The sequence below is a fragment of the Botryllus schlosseri genome, chromosome 9 (assembly GCF_051294905.1).
Source record: "Botryllus schlosseri isolate E-star chromosome 9, Bs_hap1, whole genome shotgun sequence".
Taxonomy (NCBI): domain Eukaryota; kingdom Metazoa; phylum Chordata; class Ascidiacea; order Stolidobranchia; family Styelidae; genus Botryllus; species Botryllus schlosseri.
Window position 1 is genome coordinate 1,845,603 of NC_137244.1, and position 20,505 is coordinate 1,866,107.

The 20,505-nt window shown below is 40.2% G+C and overlaps 3 protein-coding genes and 1 pseudogene across 8 annotated transcripts in view; 3 read left to right on the forward strand and 1 right to left on the reverse strand.

Moving 5' to 3' along the window:
* LOC145447007 (carboxypeptidase D-like) overlaps positions 1-20,505 on the forward strand; it is a 78,591-nt gene that overhangs the window by 28,945 nt on the left and 29,141 nt on the right. The gene's annotated exons all lie outside the window — the stretch shown is intronic.
* On the forward strand, positions 6,731-11,776 carry LOC145447402 (uncharacterized). 4 transcript variants are annotated; one of them, XM_080325827.1, is made up of 5 exons: positions 10,693-11,091; positions 11,145-11,256; positions 11,332-11,455; positions 11,530-11,593; positions 11,647-11,776. In XM_080325827.1, exons 1-4 carry the CDS (start codon positions 11,027-11,029, stop codon positions 11,562-11,564), a joined length of 336 nt encoding a protein of 111 aa, XP_080181953.1. In that variant the 5' UTR covers positions 10,693-11,026; the 3' UTR covers positions 11,565-11,593; positions 11,647-11,776. The 4 variants fall into 4 exon arrangements, 3 of the variants coding, with proteins under 3 accessions (XP_080181954.1, XP_080181955.1, XP_080181953.1); XR_013917553.1 differs by lacking the exon at positions 10,693-11,091 and adding an exon at positions 6,731-6,874 and having other exon boundaries at positions 11,332-11,593; XM_080325829.1 differs by lacking the exon at positions 11,332-11,455 and having other exon boundaries at positions 10,675-11,091.
* Positions 6,901-9,569, forward strand: LOC145447403 (uncharacterized). Its single transcript, XM_080325830.1, has 4 exons — positions 6,901-7,015; positions 7,842-8,999; positions 9,148-9,359; positions 9,455-9,569. The coding sequence occupies exons 2-4, from the start codon at positions 8,944-8,946 to the stop codon at positions 9,508-9,510; spliced, it is 324 nt and encodes a 107-aa protein (XP_080181956.1). The 5' UTR covers positions 6,901-7,015; positions 7,842-8,943; the 3' UTR covers positions 9,511-9,569.
* LOC145446589 (PC-esterase domain-containing protein 1A-like) lies at positions 17,477-18,260 on the reverse strand (annotated as a pseudogene).

Genomic DNA, 20,505 nt, shown 5'->3' on the forward strand with positions numbered 1-20,505 from the left:
GTTGGTTAAGCGCCAGCGTCACGACACCAATGGCAGTGGTTCGAATGGAATCTATGTGTCGGAGGTTTATCTGCGCTCCTCGTCGCTAACCTCACTGCCATAGCAGTGTCTCTAAAAGCCCAGTACGAGGGTGAGCCGCGCCAGTAAGAAGTCGGCAGTAAAGAACGAGTCCGGATGCATGAAAGAGAGAGAGACTGAAATTGGGAGTGCGTGAGAGTGGAAGTCATCCGGAAAGAATACCTTAATAGGCGATAAACAACACTGTTGTATATAAATTCCTCTTCATGGGTGAGGCTCGGGTCGCGAGATGCCACAAAAACTCAGATTTGGGTGGTAGTCTAAAAGCTGGTTTACCGTTATTAAACTGTTATGAATTCTCAAGTTAGATTGAGGTGAAGAGTAGAACACGCAGTAGGCTACCATGAGTTATTTGCTCTTCTCATAAACTTGCGAGACAGAAGTTGGAGCAACTATCATCAGGTATCGAGCTCTGATGTGTCAACTCTGCTTGATCGTTTTGCACCTTATGTTCCAAAGACATAAGGCAAAAGCGTCAACACAAACATGTGGGTTTTTCATCCTTTCGACAAACTGGAGTTTCGCGGGACCTTTGTGGCAGCTCTCGAAAATGATTTCTGCCAGCAAGCATTTTTCACTCGAGAAAAATACGCTGTATTTTGAATAGGAGTGCAGAACAGATTAAGACCTGGCCATCCAAGAACTAGTAGAAGTTCTTGTACAAATTCCGAGCAACATTGTTTGGTCGAGAAGGGTTGTATTGAAATAATTGGAAGTAAAACGAGCGAAAAAAGTTGCCTTTTTAATGAGACATTTGATAGTTTAAGCTACATAGTTATTCAATTTCTTGCACTTCTGAACAAAATGTTGGGTAGGTCTATCTTCATCTTTTTGTATAACAATTTCCGATTAGTTTGTGCGAATAAAATTTATTTCACAAAAAAAGTGCGAATGGAGCTCAAAAAGGTTGAAAAGCACTGCTCTAAACGAAAAGAGAAATACAAACACTACGTCTGAAAGCGGAAAATGTGTTACATGTCTCTTGTCAAGATGGCTTCTACAGTGGTCTGCTGTAACAAGTTTCATGCTCAAAAAGACAGAGACCACTTTTCCAGATTAGGACACACCATGCTGGACTGCTAGATTACGATATGCCATGATATGGTAGATTGTGAAACTATACTAATTTCAAACGTTATGATGGGCCATATTTACTGTGATGAACTATTTCATATGCGCGACAATGCGGTGTGAGTAAAGGGAGCCACTCTGCCACTTCATAAATTAGAGCCTATTCACGAATATTTTCGTGAAAACATACTTGTCACTTCCAAAAAGTAGAAGTAGCCTCCTTCGTTACCGACCACCTCTGACTACAAATGTTTTTAATTTCGTGAAGTGGGAAGCAGCGTTTGGTTATATTTACATCAATTCTACAAAACCAGATGCATTTACTCTCTGTCACAGTATTATGGTATACTTCCAGAAATTGCATCAATTTGAGACTGCATCGCGAAGATGCATATAGCGGTGATTTTCTTCCTTTATGCCAGTGGTTCTCAACCGCCGGTCCGCCATGGTTTATTACAATTTTATAACTTACTTTCAAGATGCAATATATTGAAGGCTTGTCTATTGATAATATAGATAAAACATTAAATTTTAAACTGATTCAGAACTTTGTGAGGTAACACATCCAATTTGACTTGAAGTTCATTCAAGCGATGTCATTTGACGACATGCATCGAGGGACCAGTAAATGCTGACTCCTAAACCGCGCCGTTTGCGCGCTCATTCGTTTTCGAATCATTCATTATGCTCAGCACCGCAGTGTTGGGATGACTCGAGTCCACTTCTTCGTATGACTTGACTTGACTCGAGTCACTTTGCAAAAATGACTTGACTTGACTCGGCGCTTCAGAAACGGCGATTGACTCGTGACTCAGAGCAAAGTTTACCAGTCAATTTCAAGTCATCAAGTAAATAGGGTTGAATAAATAACCGTATCTTATGTATGTTCACTGTTCAGATTGTTCGCGATACGCCGGTGTCACTTGTGAGAACAACCAGTCATTTACTGATTGAACGTTCCATTGATCCTCCATCGTTACTTCACAAATAAAACGACCGCAAACGAAAGGATTACATCTTACGTTGTCGTACAGTGTTGGGATCAAGTCACTACCTTCGAGTCACGAGTCATCTCGAGTCATTGCAGATTTTGACTCGAGTCAAGTCAAGTCAATCGATTTTCAAAGGTGACTCGAGTCAAGTCAAGTCACTCGTTTTTTGGAGGTGACTCGAGTCAAGTCGAGTCAAGTCAAGTCAAGTCACGAGTCAAGTCAAAATTCAAGTCAAATTGAATTTTCGAAGTATGAGTGAAGATTCAAAGTCGTTACATTTTTCTAACTGTGTGAAAGACAAATTAATTGATCATTTATCTTGAATCGAATAACGAATATTTAGGTAAATATAGATACAAAAAGACGTTGTATCCCTCACGCACACGTAGAACTGCTGATAACATACGTGCGTAACTGTGCACGTGTGCACCAACATGCTACAGTAAGTTATTATCAGCAAAAATATAGGTCCTAATACGAAGCTTCGAGAAGTTGAAAGAAATTGATATGGCAAAATGGCCTACACTAAACATCTACACATCCGTGAGAATATAAACGCACAAACTATATATGTTCGATTTAAATCATACAGGATGGTTGCTAAAGGTGAGCACTGCGTAGCGTAAGCATCGAGAGCCATATAAGAAACAGAGACGTATTGCTATTTAGATTAATCTTCTACTAGGCCTACTACTACGACAACGTAAGCTGTGATTGTTTTTTTTTGGGGGTAAATTTATTTGTGATCTAACAATCGAGAATCCGTGTATCGTACAATCAGTGAATGATTGGTTGCTCTCACAAGTGACACCGGCGTATCTCGAACAATCCGAACATACACAAGTACAGTGATTTACTCGTCGCCATTTACTATGACTTGAAATTGACTCGTAAATTTTGCTCCGAGTCACGAGTCAATGCACATTTTTGAAGCTCCAAGTCAAGTCAAGTCGAGTCATTTTCCCAAAGTGACTCGAGTCAAGTCAAGTCATGCGAAAAAGTTGACTCGAGTCTGACTCGAGTCAAGTCATGACTCGAGTCATCCCAACACTGGGTCGTAGTAGATTAATCTAATCGCAACGGATCTCTGTTTCCTGGACGGCTCAGTGCTCACATTGCACAGTACAGTACTCCGCTTTACCAACCTTCTTGTATAACTTTATTCGAACGAATATAGTTCATGCGTTTATCTTCTCATGAATGTTAATGTAGGTAATGTATTGTAACATATCAATTCGTATCAACTTCTCGAGGCTATGTATTCGTTCCTCTTTTTTGACTGAGCTTGTAGCTATACAATTTCTCGATCATGTATTTATTAGCAGTTCTAGGTGTGCTTTACCGATTCAAAACCTTTTTGCATGCATATTTAACTTTATATTCGTTATTTGATTCAGTATAAATGGCCATTTCATCTGTGTTTCATACAGCTAGCAAATGACTTTGAATGATCTCTCATACTTCGAAAATTCAATTTGACTTGAATTGTGATTTGACTCGTGACTTGACTTGGGACGTATATGATAGTATTGATATGGAAATGCGATACTAATCGTTTGTTCACTCGAACCCACGGTTTCAGAGAAAATCACGGCATGGCACCCTCCCCCATATTATAAGGCCCCTAGTTCAGTCGAAGAGCAATACGGAGAAATTGCGTCGGATACGGATTCAACACTTTCCGCAATTAGTATACCGTAATTAAAATATGACAGATCGTTAAAATGTTATATGGTGTATAGCTTTATTTTCGGAAAATATAAGGCATTACTACACTTGATTTTATACTTCAACATGTATGTTCTACAAACAAAAGAACTGAAACTATAATTAGAAATCAACGTGTAATACTCGTATTTGAAAGAAAAATACCAAAACAACTCCTAAAAAGCGGAAAATATATTTCATGTCTTTTGTCCAGAAAGTTTCAACGATGGTCTGCTAAAACAATAAGTCTAACGTTAAAAAAAGTAAAAGTCCACTTTTCCAGATCAGGACACGTCATGGACTGCTAGGTATAATAGGTAATTGCTAGATTGCGAAACGGTAGTTCCAAACGTTATGGGGGAGGGCATACTTACGGTGATGAAATATTGGATATAGGCGACAATGCGATGTGAATGGAGCCACGCAACCCGGTATCTAGATTATATTCAACGAAACTTTCGGTAAAACATATTTGCCACTCCATAACTACTCTGCGCGTAGCGCAACGAAAATTCTGGGTAATATATGACTTTTCTGAAAATTATATGTTGGTACTACGTGAAAACAGCCCCGAAATTCATTAGGCTATCTTTCTTATTGGGGGATTTACCTATTTCTACTTGACAAACTTAAAATATCTACTTTAGTAAGTACCAGAAGTAGAGGAAAACTACTTGAGTACTTTGAAAAGGTAGAAGTAGGGGCCTACTTCGTTACTGACCGCCTCTGACAATATGACATGTCCCCTAGTCTAATGCAGTTCATGTATGTTGTGTGCACAAGTATATGCCAATTTTACACTGCTAATCTAAAACCTTGAGACACGGGGCACCCAAAACAATAGCACATATCGGCATACCATTGAATAACATATTCACTTCATATTAAATTTTCGGCTGACAGTCGTCAGCAAATAATAGAGAATTCAAAATAACTTTGTATATCAACAATTGTATTACTAATGATGTCTCCCGGGCGTGGAATTTCGAATAATATGCCTGTCTGTAATGTCATGATTGGTGATACGACAGTTGCTGCTTACAAAGTTCTGGTCACATCTTTATTAGTTGTTGACGACTACCTCTGAAGATTGCCAGCCGAAAATATTCCAGTTCAATTCAATATGAATATATTATTCAAATATATATTGAAGTCTTGAAATACGTTGGCAAGAAATTTGCTCTCAAGAACCTTAAACAATGGACATGCGAGTATGTGAAACTTGAGGAAGTGGGTTCAACTTCAAGTTACAGTCAGTTTTCGGGAAAGAGTTATTTTAACGATAAGTATCGCGGTTAACTGTCATTGCTCACTGTGTAGCATGGTATAATGTCAGGCAACGGTCCAGGACAGCAATCAGCATCATATGAAAATTGGCACAACCAAAGCATTACCATGTTGAATAGGCCTATAGGCTATACTACAGTCGTATAAATCAGCTGCACGTTTACAAAATCACCTTGGACGTGATCAGAGTGTATTCAACGACATTAAGCATATCGAAAGATAGGCCATCATGTTAGGGACCGGTAAAGTATATTGAACAAAATCTAACATATCAAAAGACGCATTATTTTAGGAGCCTTGGAGCATATCGAACATATCTAGCATATCAAAAGACAGGCCACTATTATACGAACCATCAGAGTAAATTAAACAAAATCTAGTATACGCAGAGGTGACCATTACAGAAGAAACCGTAAGACAGGGTATATTGAACGAAATCTACCATATCATAAAATAGGCCATTCCAACAGTTCCAGACATCAATTGGACTCGGCAAGATATTACAACCTGCATACGGCAGACTTGGACAACTAGATAATTCTAGTTGTCTAATTAGACTAATTTCAGTGAAATACCGGTAATCTAATTCTAATCTAATTTGTGAAATGTGCCTTTGCCCTAAATGTAATTCCAATCTAATATTTCAAATATTTCCTTGCTTGGGAACCCCTCTCTTAGAGAGACGGGGTTAAACCCGCTAGACGCCAACCCGACACACGCCAAACGCCACCCTGCGGCTGAGTCTCTACGTGGCGTCTGGCGTCTGAACGTGTTGAAACGCAGACTGGCGGCTGAATCGCTACATGGCGTCTGGCGTGTGAACGTGTTGAAACGCAGACTGGCGGCTGAATTGCTACATGGCGTCTGGCGTGTGAACATGTTGAAACGCAGACTGGCGGCTGAATTGCTACATGGCGTCTGGCGTGTGATCGGCTTGAAACGCAGACTGGCGGATGAAGTGCTATATGGCGACTGGCGTCCAACATTTTAGGAAACCGTACTGCGACATGGTGTTCGGCGTCTGGGAATTTTGAGGCGCTGTGCCGTGTGTAGGTAGCCAGTTGCATGGCGTCTGGTGTATAGGATATGATTTATAGGCAAAGGTACTCATCGAGATGGAAGGGAGTGCTGGTGAATCAAAGTGATTTATCGCTGCATTATTATCTTCCTCGATAGGGGCATAATGTCTGATACCATAGTGTCCTATATGGTGTTTATATAGCTCAGTGGTGTCGACACAAGCAAATCTCATGGCTCAATGAAATCGGTCTACGTCACGCTTTAGTCGCATTTAGTCAAAGGCAAATTGACGGCGATTTTTGACTGGCTTGCCGACCATTCAATTTGATGAAACGGGTATCAATTGAAAGCTGACGCTGTACTGATTACGAAAATATAAATTATATTTCGTTCGTTGCCCCAGATCCCCCATAATAAGCCTCGAATTTTTAATTGTTATGGAGAGTGACATAGTGACGTAACAATGCTGTCTGGCGAAACGAGATCGACACTATGCTGCTGCAGTTATTTGTTGGGCTGCTGGATGAGTTTCCTTGTAGCAATGGCAAAAATGACTTTAGCTGAGGACTTGACGCACCTTAATAAAATCGTTACAGTTGAAGAAAATAGTTGCAGTCTATGCGACATCAGTTTTGAAACTGTGCAAAAGCTACATGATCATAGTGTGGTTGTACACTGGGCTAACCGTGTAGAACATACCGTCCGGCCAGATTTACAAGGTTTGTCGAGATTTTGTTTTATAGTCTACTTGCATACCGTCCTTCGCACTTCTTAGAACTGGCCTTTTTATTCATAATCGCATGACGTATCTGGCTAGCGACGTAGTTACGTAGATTACATCAGACGCAAGACGTCGGCACGTACAAATTAGACGCAGCCCGTGGCGTCTGCCTTGTTGATATATCCGACGCCAAGCGTCGACATATACAAGTTAGATGCACCCGTGGCGTCTGGATAGTTGATATACCAGACGCAAAGCGTCGGAATGAACAAATTAGATGCATCCTGTGGAATCTCGATAGCGGATAGACGATATACATACAGACTCGAAACGGCGACAATCGACATGCACAAATTAGACGCGGCCCGTGGCGTCTGCATAGTTGATATATCCGACGTCAAGCGTCGACATATACAAGTTAGATGCACCCGTGGCGTCTGGATAGTTGATATACCAGACGCAAAGCGTCGTAATGTACAAATTAGATGCATCCTGTGGAATCTCGATAGCGAATAGACGATATACCTACATACTCGAAACGGCGACAATCGACATGCACAAATTAGACGCAGCCCGTGGCGTCTGCATAGTTGATATATCCGACGCCAAGCGTCGACATATACAAGTTAGATGCACCCGTAGCGTCTGGATAGTTGATATACCAGACGCAAAGCGTTGGAATGTACAAATTAGATGCATCCTGTGGAATTTAGATAGAGGATAGACGATATACGCATATACATACAGACTCCAAACGGCGACAATCAACATGCACAAATTAGACGCAGCCCGTGGCGTCTGCATAGCTGATATATCCGACGCCAAGCGTCGACATATACAAGCTAGATGCACCCCGTAGCATCCACTGCAGCAGATGGCAATCGCGAAAATATCAATTTATCCAATACTCAGTTTGAAATTCTTCTTTTTATTGTAATTGTAATTGTATTCGCAGCATGCCTGAGTGAAATACTAAATTCAGGGGTATCCTTTGCCCTCTCAATTTCGGAGTTTGACATTGTAATATTTATATATACAGGTATATAGAATGACATTGTAACATGTGCATAATAATAATAATATCAATAAAACTGATTGATTGATTGATTATATATTGTATATGGAATTGTCAAACAAAACAAGTTTTGTGTGTCGATTTAGCTGTTATATTTCAGGAATGCTGGGGCCAAGTTGTAGGTTTCTGAACCAACTTCTCATTGCTCATATACATGTTCCCGGCGTTTTACAGGCTACATTGTACCATGTCGATTGAAGTGTATGCAACGCGTGGCCAAGCACAGAAGTCACTATCACTGCCCCATCTGCGCTAAACTTCTTGGGCAGCGCGGATCATTTCAGTATCATTTAACAAATGTGTGTGGCAATCCGCCACCGCGCAAGAAGAGCAAGACTCCTAATTTCAATGTGCCGGCGGAGAGCAAAAGTAAAAAGCAAGGCAAAGAATGCCAGAAGACATATTCCAGATCTCATTGCTTGACTAGACATTGGCGAGATGCCCACAAACTTCCAGCAACCCTTCCTGCAGTCTGCAATCTGCATCGACCCAACCAATGGTGTTTTTATGGTTCCTCAGGGATCTTCAGGCTCTGCTGCTCCATTACATGTCACAAAACATTTGATAAAAGGGATTATTTTGGGTGTGAGGATAAAGATTGCATGTCAATTTTCGCAACCCCCAAGGATCCCGAAAATCCCGGAGTTCAATGTAAGAATTTAGAGGCTGTACGAAATGCACACGCAAGTCCAAACATTGCTTTAGAGGAGAAGTCTTTGAACAGTCTTGTTGAAATGAAACTCATATCAAGTGCCACAAGTGAAAAATGCAGATCTGAGAGACTGAAAAGTGCGGATTCCAATGCTCCACTAGTGGTGTATGCAAATTTTGAGACATTTAATATTTCGAATAGATATAAGTAGTATTCGATCTTCACGGGACAAAAATCTCATTTTAGTCCTAGTGAACGTGTGAGGGTGACATTTGATGCTGAGGTGGGCTCGTGGTCGTGTCTCTGTTCATGTAAGGCTGGATCGTGTTTGCATATCACAATGGCAAAATGGTATGTGCCCCAGACTGAGCCGGAGCTGATATCATCTGTGTCGAGGTAAGGTTGATTACATCACTTGATAATTATGTAGATGCTACTTTCATAATTTTGCAAAATTATTTTTCTTTCTATCAAGCACTGTCTACTCACTAGAACGTATGCATCTGGACAATCATGAATTAGGCTTTCGATATTTGTTTTGCAGTTCTCAACCTCTCACCGATGACATGGAATTCAATATGAAGTATTTTCTCGAGCAGAAACTGATTCCGGAAAATACACCCTGTGAATACCAGAAGGAAGGAATGGTTTCAGAGCTGGTGCCAGAAGAAAGTGCTTGTGCGAGGTGTAATGGAATCCTTGAAGTGAGCGTAATTAAAAAAGATCAGATTTATGGAATGGGTCGTACATGGAAAGGTAATCAATTTCAGGTGGCATTGCTGCCTTTGAGGCAGATAAGTTAATCCACTGAAGGTTTGTGTGCATTCTATTCTCAATCTGTTAAATTGTAGGAGTGTGTATCAAGGGAAAATCTTGCAAATCGTGTGGCTGGAAGGTTCGCTTCTAAAATTATAAGTCAGGTCTACACAATTTTGACGGTCATATCTTACTGACGCTGCGACTATGATTCGCCTGACAATTCCATCTCTTCCTATTCATGCTGTGACACATTGTCTCGGCCTATAATCGAATCTTGCCCCGTTGTTGTGAGAGATATCTCTAAAACTGATGCCGACATGATTACCACAAAACGCAAAATCGATCGGATACTTCCATTCAAATTCAAATGTATCATTTTTAATATCTTGAAATAGTAATAGCTCTCGTACTAATGTGTTATAAAAATATTCATTTTAGAAATAAGCTCGGTTTGGGCGTTGTTGCACAAAACGGAGAGTATTAAAGCTATCCTGAATCGAGAGCCTGTATCATCGTCCGACCTATATCTTTTGAATGGATATGGCTGGCTTAATGATACGGTAATTTACAGTCATTTTTATGAAGGCGGGAATTGAACGTGTTTACTGTTCATCTCCAAATTTTCAGTTGATGAATTGTATTCTGTTTGCCATCTGCAAGAAGGTAAGTATTATTAGACTTAGCTGAATGCTAAGCAAAACATATCATTGCAGTGGGCAAGTCACATAATGGCGGTTTCCAGTCATCAGGCGACTGCATGGTTTGTTGGTGGAATGTTCAACCATGTCAAAAAAATCACAGTATGCTACATAGTACCAATATATTTAATTGTTATCTGCTATGGTGATTCATTTAAGACCGATGAAGTCGCAAAGAAATCATTTATAGCTGCACTCCATGTACGTTGTGGAGGTGGATCTGGTGACGGTAACCATTGGATTCTTTTAGTAAGTATAATCAACAGGGTTGTAATGACTCGAGTCATGACTTAACTCGAGTCACGATTTTCTGATGACTCGAGTCATTGCGCATTACTCGAACCAAGTCATATGACTCGGGGCTCAGACGGCCAAGACCGACATATCATCGTAATTTCGAAGAATAGTAACGTAACCACCCGATTGGTATTTAGCCTATTAGTAATAGTATTTGAAAATGCGACCAGAAACTGCTGAAAGTGAGGAGATTAGTATCTTATAATGCGAACCATTTGATATCACCAAACAGAGTTATAAAAGTGGGATTAACAAGGCTTTAACTGGAAACTTTGCAGTCAACACAAGGACTCGAGTCATAATACCATGAATCGGACTCGAATCTCTGCTCTATGATTTGGACTTGGACTTGACTCAGTGGTGAACTGAAAATGACTCGATTTGACTTGTGACTTGGTTACAACCCTGATAATCAAGACCTAGCAGATTCAGTCTTTGTCATTATAAATTCGTAAAACTAACACTTTTCACACCTTATAGAATACATCTGTTTTGTGTAATGTGCGTGTCTACTCTCTACTAGGACTAAAGTGTTGGATTGCTTATTATCTCTAACTTGTTTCAATACTTCTATTAATTGCAGTATCTTTTCGAAATGATGAACATTTAATATATGAATAGTGATAGTTATTCCGTCAACTTATTCAGATATCTGATGTTGAATCAAACATGGTTCTTCTGTATGATCCAATGGGCCAGGAGCACTGCTACAAGGATATTTTAAATAAGTTTCGGTGAGTTACTGTGATGCTATTGACGGGTCGTATCTCATTTCTATTTTACTCAGCCAATTTCTACGCAAGTACTCCAAAAGAAAGTTTGTGACAAGTCCAAGGACTGAATTGGACAGGACTGATGTACAAAAAGATGGATATCATTGTGGAGTACTTGCTTTGAAGGTATTTGATACTTTCATGTATAATTATGTAGTATGGCTCGAATCGAATAAATGATTTGTACCCTACTCTCACTAGGCTGCTGAACTCTACTGTACAAGTGGGGCATCAATTCCTGATGTAGATCTACAGTTCGATCATTCTGCACGAGCTTGTAAAGACTACCGAAAGTACTATGGCCAACTTCTACTTGATGAGACCGGTATGTTACTCCATGTCACATTGATGTGAATGAAGCAAAATTATTATAATAATATCAAACTATTTTCTGTACAGATGACGGAGAATTGGCAAATTATTGCAATAAATGAAGTAGTCAAATGCAATGATCACGGATTGGGTATGGATTTGAAAAGTGGATTTGTCCAGTATGATGATCCAAGTATTTTATAGGTTGCATGTGACGGCTGTGACCGGCGGACATACCAGGATTGTTGTTACCCAGGGCAAGATCTACCACCTGGTCATTTTTATTGTGCTCGTTGCACTGCAGAATAATTTGAATATAGTTACTTGAATTCTCGTTCATCTCCATGCGAGTGTAAGGAGGGGCAGCAGAGACTAGCCAGGGGTAACCGGAGCTACGCAATTGTTTTTAATTATTAGGATTACTGATTTCGCAAAACCCTGGCAATAGAATTATATCTCTCATTAGAAAGAAATACAAAATTGTGGTTCAGTTCATGATTCCGATATCCAACACGGCGTCACAAAATTACCAGACGCCGAGCGCCATGTTGCAGTACAGCGTCCTAAATTGTTGGACGCCATATAGCACTTCATCCGCCAGTCTGCGTCTCAACCCGTTCACACGCCAGACGCCATGTAGCAATTCAGCCGCCAGTCTGCATTTCAACACGTTCACACGCCAGACGCCATGTAGCAATTCAGCCGCCAGTCTGCGTTTCAACACGTCCACACGCCAGACGCCACGTAGAGGCTCAGCCGCAGGGTGGCGTTTGACGTGTGGCGGGTTGGCGTCTAAGCGGGTTTAACCGCTGTTTCCTTTAGAGCTTGCCCACCCAACGGGGGATTGGGGATGAGTGGCAGTTACCGTCTTTGACTTAAAAAATCGCATACCCTCTAGCGGCGTGAAGTTGTTCTTCTCGCTCTTTGTCACAAGTTGCCGCAATCATGATAGAGTCGTTGATAGGTAGGCTATCCAATTATAAAATATTTACAGCAGGGGCGAATTACAACCAGTCGCTACTACTAAATAACAAGCTTCCGTCGCCGTCAAGCGGATTCCCTCTAGCTCACGCGACATCACGTCTGCAGATTTTGGTATTTAGCTTTACCATAGGCTATTTTTTCGCGTACTATGTATGTTCGGGTTACCATACGTCCTCCTTTAGGAGGATTTGTCCTCCGTTTCAAGACATGTCCTTCCTTCGACCAAATGTCCTCCGTTTTGGCAATTTGTCCTCCTTTTAAGCCTAAAATTCCAAAAACGACCACGAATTATGGTAAATGTCGGGCAGAACCCACGGACGACGGATATTTCGGGAGTGGAATTGGGAAAATGTACATGTACGTGTTTTTTCAGTCACCACCGATAATATAATGCAAAAGCGGGTAAATCGGAAGTAAAGTCGGAAAACGACCTTATTTTTGGCCAACCCAACGAAATTAGCTCTTTAAACATTAAAATCTCGTCCGCTCTAGTAACTCTTGCAGGCTGTGAAAAGTGTCCCACTTTCAGGATCTCAAAATATGGTAACCTCAATGTATGTGAAAATGTCATTTGCTATTTAACCATCTCTGTGATACCGCAGCCTGTGGAATTCCGTGGTGTTTCTTCGGAAAGTTTTGTCATATAAGCGGATTAACCGAAAACTAGCAGCAGAAGTCTTGATAGAGCGCGCTGTTTGTAGCACTGTAAATATAACCGTTTCGCCAAGACTTAGAACTAGATAATTCTCGTTGGTGTTAGACTGATTACAGCAAAATGCCGGTTATATAATTCTAATCCAATTGCGATGTTTCTACGCTCTAAATATAATTCTAATCTTCTGGTTCTGTTCTTCTTGAAAATGCTGCAAGAGAACTGCATAGTGCAAAACGACTAAAGCTTTCTGTGCACATACGTTTGACAATCCCCTGCTTATGAGAACTCTAATTTTGATACGAATTGAACTAGGTGCCATTTACTAGTTTTAGTGAATTCAGTAGGCCTAATTCCTAATCAAATTCAGGAAAAAAACTATGTACAATTCTCATTTTAATCTAATTTGAAAAAAATGTATATAGGTGCAACTCTAATTGTGAAGAAAAAACTAACGTATATGCCTGCACGCGATGTCGCAGAAGGTCCCTGCATTTTCTGTTCAGCAGCGTGTGATAATATCCTGTCTACCCTAGTAAGCATGGCGCCGCTCTTGTAACCTTGGTTGTGGTTCTGATCAATGGACGAATTTAGAGACATTTTGGACTCGTGAAATTCTACACAGTCTTACATCAGTCCCACACTCAAAATTTATTAGGTGTCTGTTTGTTCTGATTTTGCACAAGATTAAATCAATATTGAAAATTCACAGCTGCAATCATTGTATCCAGCATCAGATTGATGGCATCTTTTCAGCATTGCACTTCAATTAACAATAATAACAGTGTTCTAAACCAGTGGTTCTCAACCTTTTTCACCTCGCGGACCGGTCAAACTTCAAAAAAATATTTGGCGTACCGGTGGACTTTCAAAAATTGAAATCAATCCAATGTAAAGTAAACAAACGTTTTATTGCAAGTATATGATGTGATGGAGACTGATGGTTTGAGGGTTTTGACCGTAATTAATTATGTTCATGATGGCATCCATGTGATTTTACGATAGGGATCGAGTCTGCCGAGTCGAGGTAAATTTGCGTTGCCCAGATAAACGTGAGCGCCGAGAATCGTTTACAGTCCTTCGCGCCGAAGGCCGCGGATTTAATCGACCACGCTAACTCGAGTAATATTATTCTCTTCGACATTATCGAGGGAAGAAGTGTTTCGCAGTCGAACCAAGCATCTTCTGCTACCTTGCTCATTGCCCACTACTACACCAGACGTAGGCCAGCTGCTCTGGCTACTAGGAATACAATACACCGCACGTGAGCAGGGTGAGCACCCGGCAACAGCTATACCTTGCCATCCACAAAATCACGCCCAAAAAAGCTCTTCTACAGCCCACCCCCAAAGAAACTTCTGGGGGTTTCGCCCCGATAGTTGAATGGATTTTTTTCACCAGGAATTATGATCACATTCATTTTATTCAGTGTAGCCAGAGAGTTTACGTAACCGAATCGCATCAAGCGCGAACATTTTTCTTTATAATTTGTGACTGAATCGGTCAATAATATTGGTAATTGCATATTTGTTGCTATAAATTTGGGCAATGGACAATGGACTATTAGACATATATATATTGAGAGTTTCGGTCAACAAAGGACATTCGTTTTCGACCAAGGTTTTCTCGCTGGCGAATGTTTCGACACACTTTTTGGAGTCGCATGTTAGCCTAAAGTTTATTATATGTTGGTGCGTTGACTGACGCTGAAATGCCTGTGTCTATAAATCACGTGTGTTTCTTGACGGAATGGACCCAATAATGAAGACAGTTAGTGGCAATAAATCGCGCAGGCCGCGGAAAAATTTGAAAAAAGTTGGATAAAGTTAATACTCAATAATTTATGTTCATTCACGCAATAATTTTGGGCCCTCTTTAAGCTCAGACCCACTCCAATTGCGGGGATTGAGATGCGGCAGTTACGGTCCCGCACAAAATGAATTATTCGAAAACGAATGATCGCCCAAACTGCGCGGCTTAGTGAGTAAGCTTGTACTTGTCGCTCGCATTTCGTCAAATGGCACGGCTTGAACTTCAAGTCAAATCGAACATGTTTCCAGACCTAATGTTACCTCACGAAGTTTTGATTCAGTTTAAAATTTGATGCTTTATTTTCATCTTATCAATTAGACAAACCTTTAAAACGTTGCATCTTGAAATTTATCTGGCGGACTGGCACGAAAGTCGTCGCGGACCGGCGGTTGAGAACCACTGCTTTAAACTCTATAATACGAATTACGGGACACGATGGCTAGAGGTGATGCGCGATTCCAAACAAACATGGCGAAAGGTGTGAATTCAAGTTTTTAATCGAGGGAAATTTTTTTCAAGGCTTGCTGTAGCCATGTATAATACGCACCCCACTATTTAAGGCAAAAAATTGGTAAAATTTTGCGCACTATACATGGAAAATTACGGTAATCTAATTTGCAAATAACTGTGTAGCTATATTTCTAATTTTGTTCTAATTTGGAAATACCAGTGTAGCTAAAATTCTAATTTTAATCTAATTTGGAAAACTTTAGAGCTGCAATTGTAATCTAGTTAGGAAAAGCTGGATATTTTCTATTTGTCCAGGTCTGCCATATGGTAGCTAGGGCTGGGCAAAATTCTCTACCTGAGCGATTCGATTCTGAATTAAGTATTCGAGAGACAAGTATCATTCATCTTGAATGATAACATGACAAATTATGTGGAAAGTACAAATACGTAACTTCTATGCGACCGCAAACAAGATAATGCCAGTTCTACATCACATTATATATTAATTGATCTTTTTACTACCATACCTATTGCATTGCAATTTGAGTCAATGCTGCAAGGTTATAAACCAAATCTTGGGGGCGAGGAGCATTTCATTTCAATACTCGAAATATTTATCTCTCGCTATTCGACTTGAATAATTAAAATACTCGAGTCAGAGTAGAGTGCTCGACTCATTTGCCCAACCCTACCGGCGACACCTTCAATAATAGTACCTATGTCTATTTCTGACCCATCTGCCAGAGCTGCTCAAAACCGTGTTGTAAGACATTGCCGAGGTATTTGCATCATGTTGCACAAGCGTAGCAATTTCACGTTGTCTTTCTTCATGGAGACGATTTTTAATCATCTCAGAGGCCCTTCCGGGTTGTCTGTAACCAGTAGCACTGTTTCGATTGCGCCTCAAACGCAGCGGGCCACTACACGACGGCCCGGCGCCCATATCGGGATATGGACCACTAGGCAACACACACACCTTGGTATTATTTGACAGCTTCGGATTTAAAAATTCATAGCCGGCTTCAATATTAATCTCCTCAGGCACACTATAGACGCCAGAGTACAAGACACTTGCCGATTGATAATCAGTTGGCTTTTTCCGGGATGGTGCCCGGATTGGAGATATTCCTTTTTTTCGCCAATCCAAATGGCCGTAAGCCTCGCAGAGCACATTCGTTCTATTGAACACAACGTCGCTTTCATTGAAATGGACCTTTGAGTTATTATTAGGGCCATTTAAAGTCATTAAAGTCATATTTTTTTCTATGCATCAGTAAGTCGTGAAATCAATTTTAACGCGAAAACCGCATCCCTATGGGGTATATTAAGAAAGTTATAAAGTCATATAAAGTCATATTTTGCTGGTTAGGTCATAAAAAGTTATAAAGTCATATTTTCAGTATAGTTTAAATAAAAAGTAACAATTTAAGCGGTGAAGCAATCAAGCAATAAGAAACTAAGGCAGTTACTGGTTGGGGTAGCTGGTCGAATGCTGCTCAATATTATGCCGAGACGTAGGAAGGTGAAGTTATTGTAAAGAGCATCAAAAATTCAGTCAACTATCCAAAGTTGACTATTCAGTCAATTTGCCTCCACTATAACAATAATTCAAACTTAATACTGAAAATGGAAAATTATAGCCTATAGGTACACCGTCAACCTGATGTGATGTTGTAATAGCCTGTACGTACACGCCCATGCTGATCTAAATGCCCTTGATTTCGGAAAAGATCCGCTTGAACTCAAAAATTACATAAGAAGCAATTGGACAAAAACGATGTGAAAAAAATTATGGAGCTACAAAAACGAGACATTTCACCATCACTTTATGCAAAACTGCAGAAGTGTCAACCCACATCAGCGTCTGTGGAGCGCTCATTTTCCTTACTAAAGTCATTTTACGTCCAAATCGTAACTTTAAAGACTCTAACATTCCGCACTACATGAAACTGTACTACAACAGTGGCTTATAAATAAAGATGGATGTGTTATGTTGCGATTGCTTTACTCTTTAGTTCCGTGAGTGACGTTGTTCGCATGTAAAAATACACGATTTTCACATAAAGTCGTATAAAGTCATATTTTCCGAAAAATAAAGTCATATTATGCATTTTTTAAGGTTATATAAAAATGGCCCTAGTTATTATGCCACGGCAATATTGGATCTGGTACATTCCACGCCTTTGCGATATGCGATAGCAATATATTGGTAACGCGGCGGTGTGCGTACATATTCCAATGCGCGTCGTCTCTGGTTTGTCGATGCAGCTGAAAATGAAATGATTATATAAATCGGCGACATCATAGTTAAACTTATTCATGATGTTACATGCAAATAGTTGGCCCTCATTACGTCCAAGCGCAACATATCATTGCAATATTCGGTAGCCCTTGTCATAAATCCGCCTCTGACGTCCTCACTAACCGGCAATGTGGTTCTCCATAACACTAGAGTGATGGTCGGGAGTATTTCTTGTAACCTAGTGCACAGTTTTCGCAGATTTTCCTGATAACCAGCCATCGAATTGGGTCCGTATCGAGTGATGTCCCACAAACATGAATTGAGCAGCTGTACGTCTGGCATGGGAGAGGTTCCATCCTGCATGGAGTTCAATATAGATTCGACATAGTCATTAAAGACTTTGGTCAGAAAGCAGAATTTTAGGTGGATGTCTTTGGTCTTGTATTCACGCTCTTCTCGATATCCTGTGCCGTTTGTTAATTCGCTTCTTTTAATAAGCGTGTCCCCACAAAATGTCGCCTCTCCCTTGCTTTTTAGTTCCTGGTGGCTCAAAAATATATTTTCATGACTCAAAACTACTATATCTTTATAAATGCTCCGTTGTACTGAGTCGCCTAGCAGTAATATGTACTGCTGCTTCAGTAATTCGCTTACGTCATTTTTACGATAGATAGCCATGCTGTGAAAATGGTGGCACTTTTTCAGTTCAAAACATAGAGAAACCGGCACTGGCATTGTGGAGAAATATCATGTTTACAGGTTGCAGGCATATCGAGCACCGGTTCCTATGTTGAGTACCAGTAATCAATGCAAGTGACTACAATGTCATGCCTCGATTCATTTTTTACCGAATTTATTATTCAGACATTACTATGCTAAAATACAGAAGTGATGTCAGTAATGAATGATTTCTACTTTTCCAAGAACTTCAAGTAGGTTTGCACTGCTTACTCAAGTGGTTATGGCCGGACTACTGACGTCATTTGTGTCAGTAAAAATGCTAAGAGTCAGGAAAATTAGTATCGGTATATTATGAACCAGTGGCCTTCAACATCACTCAAGAACTTCACAAAAGCGAGCTGAACCTGACTCGACTTGATAATGAACAGCGGACTTCGACTCGAGACACAGCACAATGACCCAGACTCGGCCTGTTACTCCTAGACTTGGGCTCGTTGGTGATTTAAAATGACTATAAAAGGAAGATTGACTTGTGAATCGACTCCTTTTTACAAACCTGGTGCTAACGACGATTACTTCGACCACCTTTGCTACGACATACCTTCCACAAGACAACATGCCAACTCGGAATTGATTTTATGAAATGCATGAACTGGTAAAGCATGATTCGTTTGTCGATGAAGAAAGTGATGACGGCCAATTCTTTATGAAAAGATGATAGTCTTCACAAAAAATACCCGTAACAACTTATCTCATGAAAGAATGCTGCATACTACTTTGAGCTTTAAACTGCAAACTCATTATAATATCAATTAGAACGAAGATATTTCACCATGCACATAGAGTATCTTAGGTCTAAAAGCAGTCAGTCAAAACACATGCAAGATTGATACCAACACGCAACACCCCTTTCGGTAAACTGTATTATAGTGAAATGGGTGAATACCAAAAAACGTATCTCGTACTTTCTTTGCAGACGATGGTTTTTACAACAGTAGAATGCACACTTGTGTATATGTCCAGTTCATAGCTCAAACCTTGTTAGTTGCCATTCTAACGGACTAGACAGAAATTGTTACGGTACACTCAATTACTGTAGGCCTACCGGTATTGGATATTTTCGATCTGTATTAGCCGATGTATACAACATGCTTAGGCTACGTACTGAAGGTAGATAAATGAACAGGCTTAAATGTAAACGATTTTCCAGTTTACACTATACAGTAGGGCTGTTCAAAAATAACTTTTTTTTCCCGATTCAAGCCGGTCACCTCTTAAATCGTCAGGTTGCAGTAGAAAACCTTGCTCACCAAATTTCACTCGATTCCAACCAGTAAAGGCCTCCGCAGATCCAATTAAAATTTTTAATTTATTATGGAAAATTAAAAAAAAAATTTTCCAAATTTTTCTGCCAACCCCATGAAATTGTTGAGCTGTCTTCAAAGACGTTGCAAAACAAATTTGAGTCAATTCCGACCAGTAGAAGCGGAGTTATTGGAGTTTTTCGTTGAAATTTCTCGGATTATCCTTGATTGGTGGATAATCCGCGATTTATCAACGAAAAACTCACATAACTCCGCTTCTACTGGTCGGAATTGACTCAAATTTGTTTTGCAATGTCTTTGAAGACAGCTCAACAATTTCATGGGGTTGGCAGGAAAATTGGGAAATTTTTTTTTTTTAATTTTCCATAATAAATTAAAAATTTTAATTGGATCTGCGGAGTCCTATACTTGTTAGAATCGAACCAAATTTGGTGTGCAGCGTTTTTTAGGGCAACCTGACAATTTAATCAGTGAATGGCTGGAATCCGAAGAAAAAAGTTATTTTTGAACAGCCCTACTATACAGCCGACAGCTTTTATACACGCATCAAGATTCATAGTAGGCCCTTATTTTCTGAATACCAAGCTATTGGCCTACCATACATTCGCAGACCATTCAGTCTGGTCCACGGCCGTAAATCTCCAGTTCCAGTACATATTCAAGAGGACATGGAAAACACATTGTATCGAAGAAACGTAACAAGGAAAACACTCAAATGACAGTCTGTTAGAAAATTCAGCACTTCCTTGTGATAAGTCCCTGGTAAACAGCCTATAGGTGGTGACCATAACACACAATTTGAAAAAAACTGGTCTCAATCGTAAGATATTGTCACACTTATTCCGAAAATGAACACTTTTCTCGGGCCAGTACTCTGGAAGTTTCTCAAATCGAGTGATTGAGATTGTGGGTCAGTG